At 35.4% G+C, this 19,818-nt stretch overlaps 3 protein-coding genes across 3 annotated transcripts; 2 read left to right on the top strand and 1 right to left on the bottom strand.

Moving 5' to 3' along the window:
• Positions 1-8,090: 8,090 nt before the first annotated feature.
• Positions 8,091-9,234, top strand: LOC146993869 (uncharacterized). Its single transcript, XM_085826419.1, has 2 exons — positions 8,091-8,267; positions 8,358-9,234. Exons 1-2 carry the CDS (start codon positions 8,124-8,126, stop codon positions 9,192-9,194), a joined length of 981 nt encoding a protein of 326 aa, XP_085682545.1. The 5' UTR covers positions 8,091-8,123; the 3' UTR covers positions 9,195-9,234.
• A 2,613-nt stretch (positions 9,235-11,847) lies between these two features.
• On the top strand, positions 11,848-14,356 carry LOC146993868 (uncharacterized protein F54H12.2-like). Its single transcript, XM_085826261.1, has 2 exons — positions 11,848-12,822; positions 14,234-14,356. The coding sequence occupies exons 1-2, from the start codon at positions 11,848-11,850 to the stop codon at positions 14,354-14,356; spliced, it is 1,098 nt and encodes a 365-aa protein (XP_085682387.1).
• A 2,351-nt stretch (positions 14,357-16,707) lies between these two features.
• LOC146993867 (uncharacterized) lies at positions 16,708-19,491 on the bottom strand. The gene is made up of 8 exons (XM_085826418.1): positions 19,190-19,491; positions 18,576-19,107; positions 18,237-18,495; positions 17,782-18,129; positions 17,364-17,660; positions 17,027-17,271; positions 16,860-16,947; positions 16,708-16,755 (listed from the first exon to the last, which is right to left on the bottom strand). The coding sequence occupies exons 4-7, from the start codon at positions 18,037-18,039 to the stop codon at positions 16,944-16,946; spliced, it is 804 nt and encodes a 267-aa protein (XP_085682544.1). The 5' UTR covers positions 18,040-18,129; positions 18,237-18,495; positions 18,576-19,107; positions 19,190-19,491; the 3' UTR covers positions 16,708-16,755; positions 16,860-16,943.
• Positions 19,492-19,818: the final 327 nt, after the last annotated feature.

Here is a 19,818-nt window from a genome sequence, read left to right as displayed (position 1 = left end):
TAGAACTATTTTCGGTATATTTCAGTGTATATTACACCACATTTAGGTGCAATATGTAAGCAGAGAAGTACAATTAATCGCTTGAAAGGTGGTGCAATATGTAAGCACCTAATAATAATTAGGTGCAATATGTAAGCAGAGAAGGACAATTAATCGCTTGAAAGCGGCAGGGTTACTTCGAGATGCAAACTCAATTTCGGCTGAATGTGTAACACAATTCTCGAAATAATAAAATTTATTAATATACCCTTATTCCGAATATGCATACTTCTTTGATGCTCAGACATCTTGAGAATTGACTGGATTGCCTTCTTTAAGACGCAAAGAGGATAAATGCTGTTAGCCTGTCTGTATCTTAGTTCTGACAGCAAAAATATAGAGAAAGGGAATTTAACGGAAGCACAAAATTATTTTGTTTTGTGAAATTTCATGTAATGAATGGCATTAAAATTAAGCAAATACTGTTACCATAATAATAGAAATGATTTACGATAAATATAAGCTTCACTTTCAAAATCACAATGGAAAGAATTAAGAATCCACAAAAATTAGTATATATTTGCATTTCGGAAAAGAAGTTTCAAATTGTAACCCCAGAGTTTCGAGATGCGAACATTCGTTATTCCATAATTCTTCTCTAATAATATAAGTTTCTACTAAAGGTATTCTAAAGTTGAAAATGGTGAAATATGTCTTTATTTCACAAAACTAACCCACAAACTAAAGTTCCTCTCAAAATCCTTTAATTTCTCGTGAGTGTTGAGTCTAAGAAATTCCTCGTAGACAGATGTTTAGTTTAGTGTCGAGAAGAGATCTGGAAGACATACCGGTGGACTCAGTCGCATGTTATCAGCAAGAAATGAAGTAAAATAGTATTAATTGCATTTATAAATAGCAGGACATTTTTGAGAATCTAGGACAGAAAGATCATGAAAATTGTACTATTTGATTACTTCTATTCTGTGCTTCTGGTCTTTATTTTATCTGTTAAGCAGCGTTTTAAGATACGATTACCTTCGGGTTTGTTTAGAAATTTTCTCAAGCTCGATAGCTTTTCTTATTACCACATGAAGTAAATATTTGCTGCAAGCCTCATGTAAAAGCCGATGCACTAAATAAAAGTATAACTATGTCATCTTGAACAATCCAACTTTAATATATTTTTTAATTATGTATTTTTAATTTAATTTATTTGAGATCTCGAAGTATATCATTCGATGTTAGAAAAAAGGAAACACAGAAGTCTTCTGTTGCCCAACATTGTTAGTCCGAAAATCACAGTTTCAATTTTTCTGCTGCCAAAATTATTCAAAAAATGTCTTTCATTGGAGAACTGGATTTTCTAGAGGCATTTCACATTCAAAAAAAATCTTTCTGTTCTAGTTACGATCCTAATTCCAATCCAACTTTGTCTTCGGCTTTTAAAGAAATTATTTTTTAATTCTGGTTTCATCAACAGATGGCGCCACTAGCTTATTTTCTGTCATGGCTTTCTTAACTTGTCTAATCATATCCTATCTCGTTCATTTGCGATTTTGAAGCTGAGGATGGTGGTTCGGTAGAAACCATCGAAACTAATCCTGTGAAAATTTGAAAATATAACGCTGGTTTTTGTAGTTTGACTTCTGAATTAGTATATCATTGCTTTTAGTACCTCTTAAAATTTAGCAAATGATAAAAATTTCAACCAACTTTTAATTTATGAGAATCTTCATTCATATTGACAAGTGCCAGTTTATCACATTTCGTTTAGTATCAAATCAAATAAAGACAGAAATTAGAGAGAGCTGATGAAACACCCACACCAAGTTCCGTTTCTACAGTCAACCCAAACCAAAATAACCAAACTAAAAATCAACAAAAATCCTCCAGAAGAATAATAGAGGGACTAATAATAACTTCTCTTTTTGAGGTTAGAAGTTATATTGTTAAACCCCAGAAATGCCTAGAAATGCACCTTGACTGGATTCTACCTCCAATTATATGATCTAAGACATTCCCTCTAAATTTGTCTTTTCCAATAATAATAATAACTGCTAATTAACTTTATGTACAAATTATCATTATTTTTTCCATAATAATGGTCATTACTAATAAACCACATCTCCATTTTCCAGAAATTCAAAAATGTCAATTAATATTGCCTAATAGAAACCTGGTCAATGCCATCAAACCCTCAAAATTACAGATCTAGTAGACCTGTCTTCGTTATCAAATTAAACGAACTTATGTTGCTTGAACGTTTGAATGTTTTCCATCGAAAACTAAATATCAATATTGATAAAAAGTTTGGATTCGAAAAAAAAAAAAAAAAAAAAATACTATACAACTCAACAGATTTTCGAACAGTATAGCATATTCATGAAGGCTTCAACAATAAAATGCTTTAAATTTTAATTTTTGTATATGTATATGAATACATACTATGTAAGAAATGTAATTCATTTGTTAATATATAAGAAAGAGAAGAAAGCTTACACTGTTTGGTGTATGAAAAACCAGATAAAATTATTTTTAAATTATGCGTTTTTATTTTGGAAGAAGAATGTAAAACTGGATTTTTCGTCATAAGTTTTGAATCAAAGAAGTAAATTTTATAATCAAATATAATCCAAAAAATTGCTCATCACCAGTTTTTTCGTAACCTCTTGTAGTATAAAAAAAAAATTAAATTACTTCTATTAACACCGTCACTTGAATAGCATTTCTTTTAAATAAAATCGCTTTGTCTATTTAAAGCAAAGCGGTAGTTTTGGTTTGTTTATTATTCTCTCATTATTTGTACATCATTTGGTTTGATGTAAACCAGATTAAATGTATAATAACAAAAACTACATAAATTAGAAGTAGTGACTGCTGAAACCAAACTCTTAATAATGGAATTTAAATGCCATTTAATTAAAACTAAAATGCATCTCTGACAAGGTCTTTATCCTTGTAAGGGAGGCGGAATTCTCTTTTCAGTTAATTTTTCTTAACAATAATGATAGAAGTAATAACCCTTAATAAATTTAATATGCCATTTACATTTGTGTTCAATTAAATTTTGTTTGTTTTAGGTAAACTAAAGTAAAACATAAATTTTAAACAGATCTTGACATATGTTAATATGTTCTAATGTTTAACGGCTTGCTGTTGACTACTCGATAACCGTCCTCTGCTCAGTTTACCTAATTTGGCATATGATTTTTCCTTAAGGTATTTCGATTGCGTCTTAAAATGATCCCATCTTATGTTTATTATGGAAAAAAAGTATTATCGAATTTTTATCTACCAATTTCATCATATACAAATGTGCTATTAAAATTTAAAGTAATATATAATGCCAAAGGTGTATATAAATTATCATTTTAAAAAACACTGCTCTGCAATTTACAGCCAGAGCGGTGACTATGAAGTGCAATGCAACTTAAGACGTAGAAGTAATTGCGATTTACGGCTGAGGACGGCTTAAAAGTCCTAATTCCCAACTCCCGCCTCTGCCATCCCGCCGTGCTATTTTCGCATAAACATTTCATTTATCCTCTTATTTCGGCCTAACCTGTCTTTACGTTTGTTATAGTTATTTTACCTTTTTATATTTCTGTTAGTTTGTGTTAGGTTTTTGGTCTCCTTGTATATATTATATTTCGGTAAACATAGAAATTATTACATTTTTTTTATTTTGTTACGAAGTTTTATTTAAAGATTAGTAATAATTGAAATTAAATGCATTTTCCTTTTATGCGTGAATTTTTTTATTGTGATTCTAAAAAAAAATGAGCTTAAGCCTATCATTATAACGCAAAGAACAGGAGATCGTCAAGCTAAACATTTAGTTCTGCGTTTAAACACAGTTTTGTGCACGAGCCTGAATGAATTTCTTTCTAGTTCTCTGAGTTTTGCTGTTTTTTAGAGTTCAAGCTTTATTGCAAGGAAACGTAATACAAGAATGAGCTTTTATCCTAATAGAAAGCTGTCGCATCACTGAAAGACACCACTTGCACCTACTAACTACATTCGTTCTATCCGAATGGAATAGTTGAGTACAATACAACACTGTTCTACAAAAATCGCCGACTATAAGCAAATACTGTACGAGGAGGAGAAAACTATAACACGTGAAGCTTTAATCGGAAAATGATGATATTCCTGTCTAATCTACAAATTAATTAATTAGTTTAAAAATGGCATGGATAAACTGACTGTTAATTAGTTTAAAAATGGCATGGAAAAACCTGATAGAAAGGTAGAACAGTAGATATTTATCGGTTCATAATTTAGACAGCCTTTAGAATCGTATTATCAGATATTATTTAATTCAGTTTGAAACAAAGTGTTTCGAAGTGTTTGGCGTCACTTGGAGACAAATCAGTCCGGGATTTATGCCTTTTATCCGGCTAGGTTTCTTTCATTTTTTACAGTTTCAGTTGCACAGTTTTACTTTAGGAATTTATTTTTACATATTTGAAGTGAGAATAAGGGGATAGGTTTAACTAAAATATTGTTGCGTGCGTATGGATTCGTATAGACTAAACGTACGCAAGAGATCATAGGTTGATAAGATTTATTTTATCAAAGGAAACATTTCACGGGTCCAGAACGTTTCACAAAAATGCTCGTAAAGCTCTACATCATATGCTATCATAGAATGCAATCAATAGTTACACTTCAGACTCCTAAGAACGTAAAACCCCGTCCAATGCAGAGCACATCTAAAAGGAAAGTTTCACGTGGATATCTATATACTTCGAAGTCGCTCTGAACTAAAATTACTCAGAGCAGATGATCTCTCCGGTGTTATACAGTTTTCATCCGGTAGAAGAGAAATCTCTAGCAAATTCCATTTCTCGAAATTACTGGAAGGCATATAGGGTTGAAGTTGCATCTAAGGCCGTATAGGTTACAGTTGCATATTATAGTTTAATTACAGTTATTCAATTACAATACCCATTACAGTTATATACGGAATGGACCAAAATATAGCCAAATCGTCGTCACGTTTGAAGACTTTTGGCGATGTCTTCCCAAATTCGGCGGCAAAATTAGTTGCTAGCTCTGCAACTCAAGATAGGATTCACCTCAATGTTAAAAGGATTTGTTCTTGTAATATTATTTTTCCGGCAGAGTTTCCTCTCTTGAGGCATTTATTGTTAAATATGCAAAATATACTACAATTTTACATGTGATTATGACTAAAATTATTTACATATGTGTAAAATTCGTAACAGCGTTGTCCATATAGAAGTAATTAAATGCCGCAATAGGTGCAACCCAAATATCAGCTCTATTGCATTCTTTACTAGTATAACAATGTCTGCCTGCGGAAGAATAAAAGGTAAGAAACAAAGCTTATGCACATTTATCATTCTTTGTATTCAAAAACGTTGCGGAGAGTAACGCAATAGGTGCGATAGGTGTTCTTATATAAATCTTTGCGATATATTTCAGCGTTCATTAATCCACGTTTGGGCGTTCATTAACTTGTATTTTTCTAAGCAGAGATGGAAATTTAATCGCTTACGGGAAGGTTCACTTCGACATGTACACCAAGTTTTGATTGAATGTGTAAAACGCATCTCGAAATAATAAAAATTAATGAGTCATCCTTATTTCGAAGATGTATACTTGTTAGACTCTCAAACATCTTGAGGACTGACTGGATTGTCTAAGTCACAAAACCCGTAAGTGCTGCTAGCCTCTGTGTATCCTAATTCTGACTGCAAAAATACTACGGAATAATATTTAACCCGACTCGCCTATTTCCTTATATGAAATTTCATGTAGCAGTAAAATGCATTAAAATTAAGTAAATACTGCAACTAGATTAATAATAATGATATCGATAAAAACGAACCTTCACACATTTCAATTTCAGTATTTCTGGGGTTGTAATTGGAAAATGTCTATTGATGCTCACATAGAGTTTATAGTTAACGCCATACAGAACAGTGGAAATTCTCGGAAAATTTCTAAAACTTTCGAAAGTTATAAACTAGTTTTAAGAGCAAATTAGCAAGTTGGAGCACTGAACAAGAACTCGCGATATGATTCACCGAAAATTCGCTCGCAAAAGAATAATGTTTGTAACTTAAAATTTTAGAATATATATGTAAAATATAAAAAAAAATACAATGGCTTTGCTCTACGCGAACACGCAACCTCCAATGAACTTTCCGCAATTTAGGATCTTCCCCTAGACCAGTACTTTCCAGAACATTCTAGTCTATTACGTAACCGCTACTATAAATAACGAATGCGCGCCATTTAGCGACACAACAGAAGCTCCTCTCCTCCTGCGCTACAAATATCGCTGATGTTTTCTGCCTTTCTTTGTTCAAAGTATGACGGATTAAATTTAAAGTAATCTTATATAGTGACGAATATTGATCTGCTTCTTGAATTGAAATAAAGCATGTAGCTATAAACTTAAATCCTATTGTGTCGTTACTTGATGTTGCCTTACCACTCTGTAAAAACAATGCCAAGTTTCAAGATCCAAATGGCTTTTAAAATATTTTCTCTGTCTTTGGAAGATATTTTACCGGCAAGCCTCGACGTCAGTTCTAAGTGTCTTTTAATTTTGGAGAATTATTTAAACTTCTTTACTTCAATATCTTTGAAGAATACATAAAGTCTGTGCTCTAAGGATCTTCTGATCTCATCCTATTTACAGTTTTTACCTTCCTTAATTAATTATTTATATTATTATATAGTTTTGTAAACTAGTTGAAAACATTAGGTTGTACAGCCAAATAGGATCCAGCTTTCTGGTAATTCTTGCTTTTTTTCCAGTATAAAAAATTGAATTTCATCCAAACCTTCGAGAAATCTATGACGAAAGTGTCCACGACTAAATTATTTTGTTCTTATGTCTCCATTTTATAAAATATATATGTATAAAAATATGTATATATGTATAAAATATATATGTATAAAAATATGTATATGTGTATATGTATATATATAATATGTATAAAATAATATGTACATATATATTATATATATATGTATAAAAATTTTATATTTCTGTCAATCACAAACTTGTTCTAATTCTACATTAATTCACATTAGAGTCTGCTTTTTCTCCTGTCGTTAAAAATTCTGTTCTTAAAGATCCCATCTCTGTGTTTCATTCCTGCGTGATTTAGCATATCGGACTGAAAAAAGTTTGATATTTCTCGTCAGGGAACATGAATCGTATTTTCCAAAAGAAGAAACAAAAAATATTTTCAAGAGCTAATCACCAAAGAACTCTTATTTACATTTTCGTTCGTATCTGTATTAATTATCCACACGTTGTATCACTTTTAAAATTGCTGCCACCAGTTGTTATCACCCTGTTTTATATTTGAAGAAATTAAATAATGAAAAACCTGCATGGATGTTTCCCCCATTGTGAAAACCCATCGGTACACTGAGAGTAGTAAGCGGGGGTAACCGTGCTACGCCCGAGGCTATAGGGGGCGTGGCCTCCGCCATCTTGAATCACGTGACAACCGGAAATGACGTAGATGGAAGGAATGACGTAGATGGAATGACATCCTCAAAGTTTCGTTTTGATTCTTTGGCAACGATTTTATGTCTCAAAGTTTTTATTTTTTGTGGCATTGAATATATATTTTTAGATTTTGTGGCAACGAACTCTTGAACCACGTGTTTGGAATGACATCATCCATTTCTTGTTGGGGCATGTTGTTTTACAAAATGGCGTCTGCCGTATCACACCTTTGTATGCCTCCGCTAAGGTGCATGGATACTTTTCTGTGAACCAATCAGATTCTTTGAAATATGACCTCACCGTCTCTTAACCAATCACCGTTGAGATGAAATAAAGAGTTCCTACCCGATATAAGGTTATCCCGAGCAACGTTCCGCATTTCTTTCCTGTCTGTCGCCCTGAGTGTACGTACCTGCTTTAGCTTCGAAAATCTTTCTTCACTGCTTCGAATGGATCAGGCACGAAACAACAAAGAAGTAAGTAACGTTTTGAAAAGTTACTGTTTTTAGATTTTTAATCTTTAAATACTTACTTTATACTTAAAATACTTTATACTTAAAATATTTTTATACTTAAATACTTTTATACTTAAAAAAGAGTTGAATTTGCAATATGTGCTTAATTTGTCTTTACTTTTTTTCAGATGGAAAACCTATTTGAGAATGAACCTACGCCTTTGAACGATAAAGTGTTGAGCCATGAAAACCGCACCCAAGATGTTCCCAATGAATCAGCTAGTTCTTGTATCAAAAGAAAAGCAGAAGAAACATCCCATTTCGAGAAAAAAGTACGTATTTGCGAAAATCTTATATATTAAAGTTGATATTGTATGTGACCCCATTTTTATGTATTATATACTAACTGTTTTTTTTTTCAGCGCAAAGGACTCTTCACCGAAGACGCTATTCCAGAGGAGCTCACTCACATGGGAGACAATGTCTTTGTGGGACCCAGCATTTACAAGGGAAAAGTGACTGTGCACATCCGAGAGTATGCCAAATATGGTAAAGCTTACTATCCGACAAGACGAGGAGTAAATTTTGAGCCATGGTGTTTGAATGTTCTCGCAACCAACATGACAGTGGAGGAACCAGACCTGCTGACACTGAATCTGGAATTGCCCAAGAATTTTGTGGTCACGTATAAAGATTCCCACTTCACTTTGAAGCAACTCTCTTCGACAGGAGATAAAAAAAGTAGCCTCAGCATTACAACGACGCAGTGGGAAGAACTGATGACCAACTTTAGCCGTATCAGCGATATTGTCACCAACCTCGTTTATCAAAACATGAACTTTTGTGAAGCCTACGAAAGCGTATCCGACGAACCTGTCAGAGAGGAAAATCTACCCCAATCCTTTGACATTTCTATGGGAAGAGCGCGACTTCAAACCATTCTAAAGACGTCACTTGAAGAACTTCTTAATCAACAAGACGAACTGAAATATCCCCAGCTGAAAGACTGTGAAGAACTCGTTCATACAACAGAAACTGTGAATGCCATTGCTCTGAGATTCAATGCTGTTGACATCGCCAGGCAATTTTATGGAAACATTTGGGGTGAAGAACCCTATTTAATGTTAGTGAAACCTGCTCACTACATTACCAAGGACTTTTTAAAATCTGTGTGTTTAAACCATGTACTCGATGAAGTAAGAAACACATTTTGTACTATCAATGGTGTCTTAGGTATTGAATACTATGAATATTTGTAAAATAATTAGGATGCTCAATAAATGTTATTTTATTTTACAACGATCTCATGACTGTCTCCAGGTTCAGACCTTATTTAAAAGAATTAATCTGTAATGATTACTTACATAAATTTTAAAAATACCTATTGAATACAAACCTATTGATTTTTATAGAATATAAATATGGTTATTCTTAAACATATATATCATTACTTGTTCAACCTTTGAGATGTTAAGTAGCATTCATTTTCTCTCTCTTGTTTTTTAGGCCTATTTTCTAAAATCTTTATATAAGTGAAACTAGGGTATTTTTTATCTGTTCTAGTTAAATATATATAAATGAATATCAGTGTACGTTTAGATCATAACAACTGTTGCAATGAACGCAGCTCTGTCTCAGACCTATCGGGATCCACAGGTCCCCGCAAGTTTCGGGGGTGTTGCTGCTTTGCATCGTGCTTTAAAAGGTCGCGTAAAAACAAAAGACATCCAGAAATGGTTGCAAACCAAGGATTCTTATACTTTGCACAAGCCTTTGAGGCACAAGTTTCCCAGGAACAGAGTCATCGTAGGAGGCTTAAACGAGCAATTTCAATCTGATTTAGTGGATATGCAATCCCTGGCCTCTTTTAATGATGGATATAAATATTTGCTGACCTGTATAGACATTCTTTCGAAATACGCTTGGGCTATCCCTCTCAAAGATAAAACATCCGTGTCCATCCAATCCGCTTTCGGAAAGATATTTTCGGAACGTACACCCGAATCATTACAAACAGATGCAGGGAAAGAGTTTACCAATAAACAAGTTCAAAATTTTTTGAAAAAGAGAAACGTTCGCTTTTTCACGACACATAATAAAACCAAAGCTTCTGTCGTAGAACGATTTAATCGAACTCTAAAAACAAAAATGTGGAAATACTTTACCGAAATGAATACACGAAAGTACATTGATGTGATTGATAAATTGATATCCAGTTATAACCATACATGGCATCGCAGTATTAAGACAGAACCTGTATCCGTTACATTACAAAATCAAGAAAAAATTTGGAAAACGCTGTATAGTGAGCAACCAGTACAAAACCCTATTTCTTCAGATTTAAAGATTGGAGACACGGTACGCATCAGCCGAGAAAAAATGCTCTTTGAGAAAGGATACGAACAAAACTGGACACGAGAAATTTTTACAATCTATAAAATTATTCGACGGATTCCTGTTGTCTATAAACTGAAAGATCTAGCAGGAGAAGTTATACAAGGAACTTTTTACAAACAAGAACTTCAAAAGGTTTCGGACTCGGTTATTATCCCGTAGAAAAAGTTTTAAAAAAGAGGAAACGTCGCGGGAAAATAGAATATTTTGTGAAATTTCAGGGGTACCCCGAAAGCTTCAATGCTTGGGTGGATGATGTGAGAAGGGTATAAAAGGCCCGTAAATTCTGCTTATCTGTCATTTGAAGGAAACATGTCTTTCTTTATCACACTGATCAGCGACAGCTCCATGCGTTTTTTTCCAGACAACAAAATATCACAATTTACCACTCAGCTTCCTACTCCGATGGATTTAAATAGTCAGTGGGAGTTATCTCTTGTGGACTTTATTTACCCTCACACATGGTATAACGTCCGAAAAGACAATAATTTATTTGGATTTGATTTGGGTGATGGAAAATTGGAAGGTCAAAGAGTGCCTCCAGGATGTTATGAAACGATACCAGATTTATTAAAAGCCATGAAAATACCTTCCCATAAAAATAAGATTGAATTCAGTTACCATCCTGTTACGAAAAAAGTGACAATTAAGACCGACGAAAACTGCAAAGTCATTCTTCACGAAGGATTAGCGGAGCTTCTAGGGTTCGAGCCGGGTGTTTACAAAGGATTGGAACAAAGTCCTTTTGTAGCCGATCCCAAAGTATCTTTTCCTGTCATGTATGTGTATTGCGATCTCGTAGAACCTCAAATTGTGGGAGATGTACAAGCCCCGTTGTTAAAATGTGTCACCGTAGAAGGAAATGACGGAGACATCATAAACGCTCATTACCCCCGGCCCTTTTACTTGCCAGTTATCCGTCAACATTTTCAGACTATACATATTGACATAAGACTTCACTCTGGAGATTTAGTACCATTCGAAAGAGGCAAAGTATTTCTTGTGTTGCATTTTCGTCTGAGACAAATTCTATAAAAGAAGCCTTCATTTGCAAATTGATTTCATTTGGATTGTGTATGCAAGATTAGAAGCATCAAACATGCGGGTGCCTTATACGTGTTGCACGAAAAAATTTGAAGATTATTATTTAGCTCAAACTGGAAATGGATTACCTTACTATCAAGGAACCATTTTACAGAAAGGTTATGGTATTGGTGGATTTTTTGCAAAGCTGTTTCGCAGTGCTATACCTTTTTTGATGAGGGGGGCCAAAACAGTCGGAAAAGAAGCCTTGCGGACTGGAACACAAATTGCAAACGACGTATTGTCGGGAGAAAATTTTAAAGTCTCCCTCAAAACCAGATCTAAAGAAGCTGGCAAAAAATTAGCGAGGAAAGCAGTTCAGAAAGCAGATGAGATGATTGGTCACGGAAGGTTTAAAAGGAAGCGCAAAACCCCCAAACACTTCATTTCGTCTAAAGCCAGGAAGGTGCAACGACGTGATATTTTTGACTCGTAATGGCTTTTCTGTTAAAAGAGTCTCCGGAATGCGCAAAATCCGAATTGGATTTATTTTCGTTACCTCCCACTCAAACAGTGATAGAAAAATGTCAGTGGGTTGAATTTCATCCATTAGCCAATGTGTCGGAAGGAAGTCCTGTGGAATTCAATGTTTCTAAAAGCGGAGACGACTACCTAGACTTATCACAGACACAACTCTACGTCAAAGTGAAAATTTTAAAAAATGATGGCAAGCCAATCACGGCTGAAAGTAAAGTGGGACCTGTCAATCTCTTTTTACATTCTATGTTTTCTCAAGTGGATATTAGCTTAAATGAAAGACTCGTTTCCACCAGTAATAACACGTATCCTTACAGAGCCATGATAGAAAAATTATTGAATCATGGTTTTGATACGAAAACGTCTCAACTATCATCAGAATTGTCTTTCAAAGATACAGCAGGACGTATGAACGTTTTTGATAATCAAGACACTCAACCGAATGAAGGATTCAACCAACGAGCAGAATTGTTTAAACTGAGTGCTTCGGTCAATATGATTGGCCGATTGCACTTGGATATGTTTCATCAGGAAAGACTTTTGCTGAATATGGTGGATATGAAAATTAAACTCATACGCAGCAAACCAGAATTTTGTTTATTGGGCGAAGGTGAATTTAAAGTTTCACTCGAACAAGCTTCATTGTTTGTACGCAAAGTGAGAGTCAGCCCAGGTGTTGTGCTAGGACATGCCAAAAGCCTAGAAAAATCAACAGCCAAATATCCCATTAATAGAGTACTCTGCAAAGCCTATTCCATTCCCACTGGAAATATGACTTTTATTCAAGACAATATTTTCATAGGTCAAATGCCTAATCGTATTGTGGTGGCATGCGTCGACAATGATGCCTTTAACGGAAACTATAAAAAGTCTCCTTTCGAATTCAAGCATTATAATATGAACTTTATCGGTGTTTATGTGGACGGTCAACCGGTACCTCATAATCCTCTTCAGCCTAATTTTGACAAAAATCATTTCATACGAGCTTATCAGAATTTATTTATGAATGCAGACGACAGAGGACTTTACCTTTCAAGATCAGAATTTTCAAAAGGATTTTCCTTATTTCGCTTCGACCTGTCACCTGACCTTTGTGATGGCTCTCATTTAAATCTAGTCGACACAGCAACTTAAGATTAGAAATAAAATTTGGGACTCCCTTACAACAAACTGTTTCGTTATTAGTGTACGCTGAATTTGAAAATTTGATAGAAATCAATAAAGCTCGAAATATTCTGTACGATTTTGGAAACTGATGAATTCATCACAGATTCATCAAATCTTATCTCGAGATCCTATTTCTTCGAGATATTATGCGGGTGTTTTTCCTTGTGATAAAATACCTGCGATTCAAAGTTTTCCCTGTGCACTGGTGCTCAATACGGACAAACATGATGAAAAAGGAATTCATTGGCTAGCTGTCTACCTTGCAGATCAACAGACTCTGGAATTTTTCGACTCTTATGCACTCCCGCCTGAAGTATATGGAAAAGATACCACATCCTTTGTCAAGAAATATCGTCATGTTTTCTGGAACAAGATTTCGTTTCAGAGTTTAACTTCTAATGTATGTGGACATTATTGTATTTATTTCATTATTAAACGCTGTCAAGGACTCTGTATGGAACTCATTGTATCACCCTTAGATGGGAAGAATCATGATTTCCAAATATTTCAATTTGTCAAAAAATGATATGGTGAAAACATGATTTTTAAAAAATAAAGTTGTTTTAATTTGTAAAAATGTCTCTTGTTTCTACACTTATTTAAACAAAATGAATAAATGTCTTATGCAAAAGGATTTTCGATTAAGTATAAAAGTGAGTGTTTTCTTAACATGCTGTCATTTCCAAAAATCGAACTGCCCAAGTTCGTACATCCTTCTACTTGTCTTCTGAGCGGACCTACCGGTTCGGGAAAAACATTTTTTGTGAAGAAATTGATAGATCATAAAATGTTCCATCCCATGCCGACCAATATTATTTATTGCTACGGAAGTTATCAACCTCTTTTTAATTCCATGAAAAACGTAAATTTTGAAGAAGGATTACCATCTAACCTGCAGACTCTTCAAAATGCTTTAATTATCATAGACGATTTAATGTCTGAATTAGCAAGTGATACTCGCTTAAGCAAACTTTTTACAAAAGGAAGTCATCACCGAAACCTTTCAGTCGTTTTTATAACACAAAATCTTTTTCACCAAGGCAAGAAGATGAGAAATATTCATTTAAATTCCCATTACCTTGTCCTATACAAAAATCCTAGAGATAAAAGTCAAATTATGCATTTAGCTAGACAAATGTTCCCCGGAAAAGTAAAGGCCTTTCAAGAAATTTTTCAGGATGCTACTTCAACTCCATTTAGCTACTTGTTGATTGATTTACGACCTGAAACAAGTGAAACGCTTCGCCTTCGTACAGGCATCTTTCCTGGGGATAAATACTATGTCTACCAGCCCCGATAGTTCATTTCAGTTTGAGACGTCGAATGGCTAACATGTCTTCTCCCATCGTGATCGATTTCGAAGGTTTTCAATGGATGCCTCATTGCTACGTTGTTAAAGAATTAGCCTTGTATTCTGTGCATGAAGGATATCACAGTTGCTGGTCATTTTTACCTCCTCAACCTTGGAAAACATTATCACGATCTCAGCAAAAGTGTTTTGCTTGGGTCACAAGAAATCGTCATCACATGAATTGGAGTGAGGGTGTATTACCTTATACTCATCTTCGTATTATTTTGCAATATTTGTCATCTATTTATTCTGACATATACGTGAAAGGATTAGAAAAGAAATTATTTTTAGAAAATTTATTAGGTAGAGACATCATAAATCTAGACTGTCCTAAGATAGAGAATTTAAAAATGAAAAGTTCTTTAACATGTTCGATTCATGCAAAAGGATTTAATTGCTGTGCTTTAACCAAAGCGGCTGCATTTGCTACCTATATAAAAGAAAGTGTGCAGGAAGAAGAGTTCATTTGTCATCAGCATGTCTCATCTGAAGGATGTGGATTATCTAAAACTATTAGGAAAAAGTCGAATAAAAGCAGCTGTACTGAAAAAGTGTCCGAATCATCTCATAAAATCAGTTTGTGAGTGTGTTTTAAATCTTCTAAAAGGAAACATACCCATCACCAAACGGGTCAAAAATCGACTCGCCCCTTTTAAAAGAACTTTAAGAAAACTAGCGGACAAAAAAGTACCTCTTTTTAAGAAAAGACGTCTTTTGGTTCAAAAAGGTGACGGTTTCCTATCTTTCCTGATTCCTGCAGCAGTCAGTGTCTTATCCTCCCTTATCCATGGAACACAGTAAGAAATTTGCGCTGGTACCCCTGGATCGTATGCAGCAATTTGAAGATGAACATTTGAGTGAATTAGATACCCAAATTCAAAACATCTTAAAAAAGAAAATGGATGATGAAGAAAAGTCTAAATTGTACATCCAGGTTCTGCAAAAGTATGTTACATTTCCTCATGTGAACACTTCCGAAGAACAACCGCCTGAACAACGTTCTGAGAAAGATATAGAAAAAGAAATTATGCAAACAGTTCCTGTGAAGCAGAAAAGAACGGCACAGAAAATAATAGATTTTCTAAAAGAGCATCAGATTTCCTGGACACAGAATAAAGAACTCATTCTAGATGATCATGTGTTTTCTGGCTTTGACATTGTTCAGTTGATAAACTTTCTGTTGAGAAATAGAACTCAAAAACCTTTTGCCTTTGAACAGTTTAAAAATGTACTGAATGTTAACAACTTTCCTCAAGACTTTGTCAAAAACAAACATTTAATGAATGTAAAAACTATGTATGCTAGACCTAAAAGAAACGCATCTTCCAAACTATGGCTGAAATTGTAATGATACGTGAATAAATGTAATGGCTGATCATTGGTGTTGTATTTCTTTCTAATTAAGTTAACATAATTTTTGAAAATAAAATATGACAATTATTTTCTAGGAAAAACTTACCTTTCATGAAATCCTTTCAAATAAGAAAAACATAATTTTATCATTCAAACTTCTGTTTATTTTTTTTCTAAATAAGTTTTCTTTTATACACATACAAATGCATGATTCTGCACACACACATATATATATATATATATATATATTTACATACAAAATTTCATTTTCAGATAAGGTTCTAACATAAACATAAAAAGTTCTTCTTCAATATACTAATGACCATACGGCAATGTGCTCAAGTCTTTTTGAATTACCCGTTTATCCAACACAATTCTGTACAGTTTTGTCTCGGGTTTATTCATCACCTTTCTTCTCTTCGCTTCTCGGGTGATTTTGGAGGGGTTGTGGAGAGAGATGATCTCACTTCGGTCGAGGCTGCAGACCAGACTTTTAATGGCTTCAAAATTCAGCAACTGAGAATTCCGGAAATTCAATGAAAATCCTCGGACTTTGCAGCAAGTTTTCCCAGTGGCCATCTGGTATGCGTAGTTTTTCGGTCCTCCTGAAAAAATAAAACATCATGAGAAAAAAAGAGATAATAGAAAAACTTTCAATATTTTTGGTACATGTTAAATAAAGAAATTTTTTAAAGGTCCTTAACAGAGACAAAGGTTTTGATGACATCACCCTCCAGTTCATCCGTAAATTCACCCAGAAAGTTGCCCAAGGGGGGATCATTGCGGCCATTCGAGGCATAGATGATGGAGTCTGTGTCGTGGTACAGGACATCTCTACCCAACTTCTCCATTTCACTATACAGCTTGAGACGAGCCCAAGCTGTTGTGAAGGTCGCTAGGAAAATGTTGGTAGAGGCATCCTGCGGCACAAACTCCTTCGCAGATTCCCAGGAAATGGCAGCCACCTCAGGCGTGGGAAGAAAGACATCTTTGATCTAAAAAATAGAAGAGTCATGAGATAACAGTTCAAAATAGTCATAAGTTAACAGTTTGAAACTCTTTGAGTTTACAGATGAATAAAATCGGAAAGGAAACTTACTTTTTTAGTAGAATCCGCCAACATCTTATTGAAGTCTGGCACCGTGTGGACATAGGTCAGTTGGGCTTTGTTCACGTTCATACCCTATCTGAGTGAAAAAAAGCTATCATAAATCACAACGAATTAAAAATATTTATAAAAATTAAGTACAAAAGAAATCATCTTACCTGCCCCAGAAACTGTTCAGGGCCAACTTGGCGACTTGTCGACGCCCAGGGTTCTTGGAAATCTTTCCAGCGTCCAACTTGACGCCCTCTCTTTCTTCATACTGGCGAATGCACTTCAGTCTGGCTTCTTCTGTCACACACTCCGAAGGCCATCCGCTACTTTCCTGCTTGATCTTCAGAAACAGATCAATGTATGATCTGAACAGAGAAGTAGACGATGCCTGGAAATGGTACACTTCGTAAATCTAGAAAATAAAAAATAAATGTCAGTTATAAAAAAATTTTAAAAGTAACCTCTGAAACTAAATAAAGATTAAAATAATCTTTGAGTACTTACATGTGTGACGCGGTAACCTTTCCTTATCGCCAGCTTGACTTCCTCCGTTACCCACGTTCCGATAAGAGCTCTTTCATCGTCTGTGTGGGTACAGGAAGACTGAGACTGTAGAAAGGCGCAAGTCCGACACAGGGGGAACATGAGCTTCTTCCTACACCGATAGGGCAGTACCGGAAGATACAGATTCCGTGGAGGAATCACTCGGCATTGGATAATTCCAAAATAATCTTCCACATCTCTAAAGCTTTCCGTAATGATTGTTGGATGTCCTACAGGGTAGACGCAATATTTGTTCACCTGTGAAATAAAACAAAGTCAAAAAAACATACATAAAAATCAGAAAAAACACATCATAAAAATATACAGAAAATTTAGAAAAGTTTAAGTAAACATTTTTGAAATAATAAAAAGTACGAACCCAGGGATAGAGTGAGGTAAAATCCACATATTTTGCGTCTCCCTCGTGGAACAATTTGAGGGCATTGGTCCTTCCTCCAAAAAACGACTCGCGAGGATTGAGTCGATCCCTCAGATGGTGTTGATCCAGGAAAGCTTGGAGATCTGGATTTTCCTCCTTCTCTCTTTGAAATTCATGCTCCCACATTTCGATGACGTGGAAACCCTGGGTGCGAAGCTTTCTTGTCGTCTCTTCTGTCTTTTCTCTTAACGTTGCCATGGAAACCCCTTTTAGTGGATGTTACCATCGTAACACGAACGATACGATATAACCATCGTAACACGAACTACATCCGTGAAAGAAACAGCCCTAAAATAATACAAATATATTAATAGTGTTCCACATGTAAATTAAACATTAAAAGTGTAAAATCATTAAAAAGAATCATATAGAAATATAATTTACTTTTTACATACCTGAAACTGATAGACGGTTTGTGTTTCTTGGCAGAATCCGTCTACCGAGATTCCGGCGACTCTGTGCTCTCCGGAACCGTTCAACGCATGTTGAATCTGTAGGCCTTCCGAAGCAGCAACAAAGTCCAAACATCGGATCGAATCAGGGCTGTAATTCGTTGAGTTGATGTAGCCGTGTGTAGGCACCATGGCAATCGTGTCGGGTTGAATGTGGCCACTCCGATACGTTGCCATACAGGCTGACGCAATGGTCACGTATCTGAAAAGACAAAAATAAGAACGATTTAATGAACTGTAAATATGATTATTTTTGTATAAGAAAATGAGAAAATGACTTACTGGAATGGATCCACATTCGCCACATCCAAAAACTGGGCTCGAAACTCCAGACAACAGCGGCGAAGAATATCCACGTCCGATCTATGAATATAAAAAGAAAATGTTAAATATACGAAACATAAAATATAAAATTAAAGCAAGAAAAAAGGAAAAAACATACCTGCAATAGGCCAGCATCTCATCTTGAAAGTCAAACACATCCCCCTTGTGTGCTTCATGCCAGGACAGAAATGCTTGTCGGGCTGCAGTGCTCATGGTATCCGGGCTGTAGTACCGGGCTTCAGGCAGCGGTCCGACATAACTCTGGTTTTCCATCGAGTTAAAGAGATGAGGGAAGTATCCTTTCTTTAATTCGGTGAGACCGAAGCATCCCGGTAGTTTGGCCAACGCCATCGGTAAAAAGTTTAACGAGTCTATGACCCGAATGTTGAGACTGGGGTGTCTTACACTCATGATCATAGACCCGTTAGGGATCACCTCCGGCGCTGTACCTTGCTCCAAGAGCCAGGCCATCACGAACTGCCCATCGAACCTGTAAGTAAAAAAAAAATCATGAATAATATTGAAAGCATAGTCATAATTAAAGCATGCAAACTATGGTATTTTTAACTTACCCTTTCATGTTGTGTGCCACGGCTGTGAAGCCCTTGTGTTGTGGGGTGAACAGCCAGGCGCAGAAATCTTGGCATGCTTCGTAACCCGGAAACACCTTTTCAGTGCCGTCGGCATACTGAGCCACCGCGAAATTTACGAGATGCTCCCCCGAAGACTGGTCCGTTTTAAAGTCAAAAAAGATGAACTTGTCATCAGACTACTTCGGAGCAACACGTCGCAAATAACAACGGTGCTCAGCAGCCACGACAAACTGGCCGCAAGACGGACATTTGGTGGTACCGCTCTTATGCAGATCTTTAGGGCACTTACAGCGTTCAATCACTTGGCAGCAGTCCCTGCACTGGTATACCTGTAACGACAATTATTTTTTTTAAACATAACAATTTTGAGAAAATTATATGATAAATAACTTTGATCATTAAGATATATTTTCAAAACACTTACCCTATCGCAAAGTGAAAACTCTTGGTTTCCAGTGAGGGCTTTGTGTGCTGCATAACAGGCATCGGATCGGCAGAGACGGTCACAGTCAGGGCATCGTTGGGGCTGGCCTGGAAAGCAATCAGTCCTTAGGCATATAGGGTACGCATTGGCACATCTATGACTTTCAGGCATTTGGTAGGCCTTT

This window comes from Stegodyphus dumicola, chromosome 11 (assembly GCF_044657685.1).
Source record: "Stegodyphus dumicola isolate Sdum_Otavi_A_Nest chromosome 11, ASM4465768v1".
NCBI classification, from domain to species: domain Eukaryota; kingdom Metazoa; phylum Arthropoda; class Arachnida; order Araneae; family Eresidae; genus Stegodyphus; species Stegodyphus dumicola.
Note: the sequence above shows the minus strand (reverse complement) of the source record. Positions and strands in the feature narration are given on the sequence as shown.

What these genes read in the sequence shown, in the direction of transcription:
- LOC146993869 (XM_085826419.1), top strand. Translation starts at nt 8,124, where the DNA reads ATGGAAAACCTATTTGAGAATGAACCTACGCCTTTGAACGATAAAGTG. An exon ending in CATCCCATTTCGAGAAAAAA is followed by an intron (nt 8,268 to 8,357) that starts GTACGTATTTGC and finishes TTTTTTTTTCAG; the next exon opens with CGCAAAGGACTCTTCACCGA.
- LOC146993868 (XM_085826261.1), top strand. Translation starts at nt 11,848, where the DNA reads ATGGCTTTTCTGTTAAAAGAGTCTCCGGAATGCGCAAAATCCGAATTG. An exon ending in TTTATGTGGACGGTCAACCG is followed by an intron (nt 12,823 to 14,233) that starts GTACCTCATAAT and finishes GAAATTTTTCAG; the next exon opens with GATGCTACTTCAACTCCATT.
- LOC146993867 (XM_085826418.1), bottom strand. Translation starts at nt 18,039, where the DNA reads ATGGCAACGTTAAGAGAAAAGACAGAAGAGACGACAAGAAAGCTTCGC. An exon ending in TTACCTCACTCTATCCCTGG is followed by an intron (nt 17,661 to 17,781) that starts GTTCGTACTTTT and finishes TTTATTTCACAG; the next exon opens with GTGAACAAATATTGCGTCTA. An exon ending in AAGGTTACCGCGTCACACAT is followed by an intron (nt 17,272 to 17,363) that starts GTAAGTACTCAA and finishes TTTATTTTCTAG; the next exon opens with ATTTACGAAGTGTACCATTT.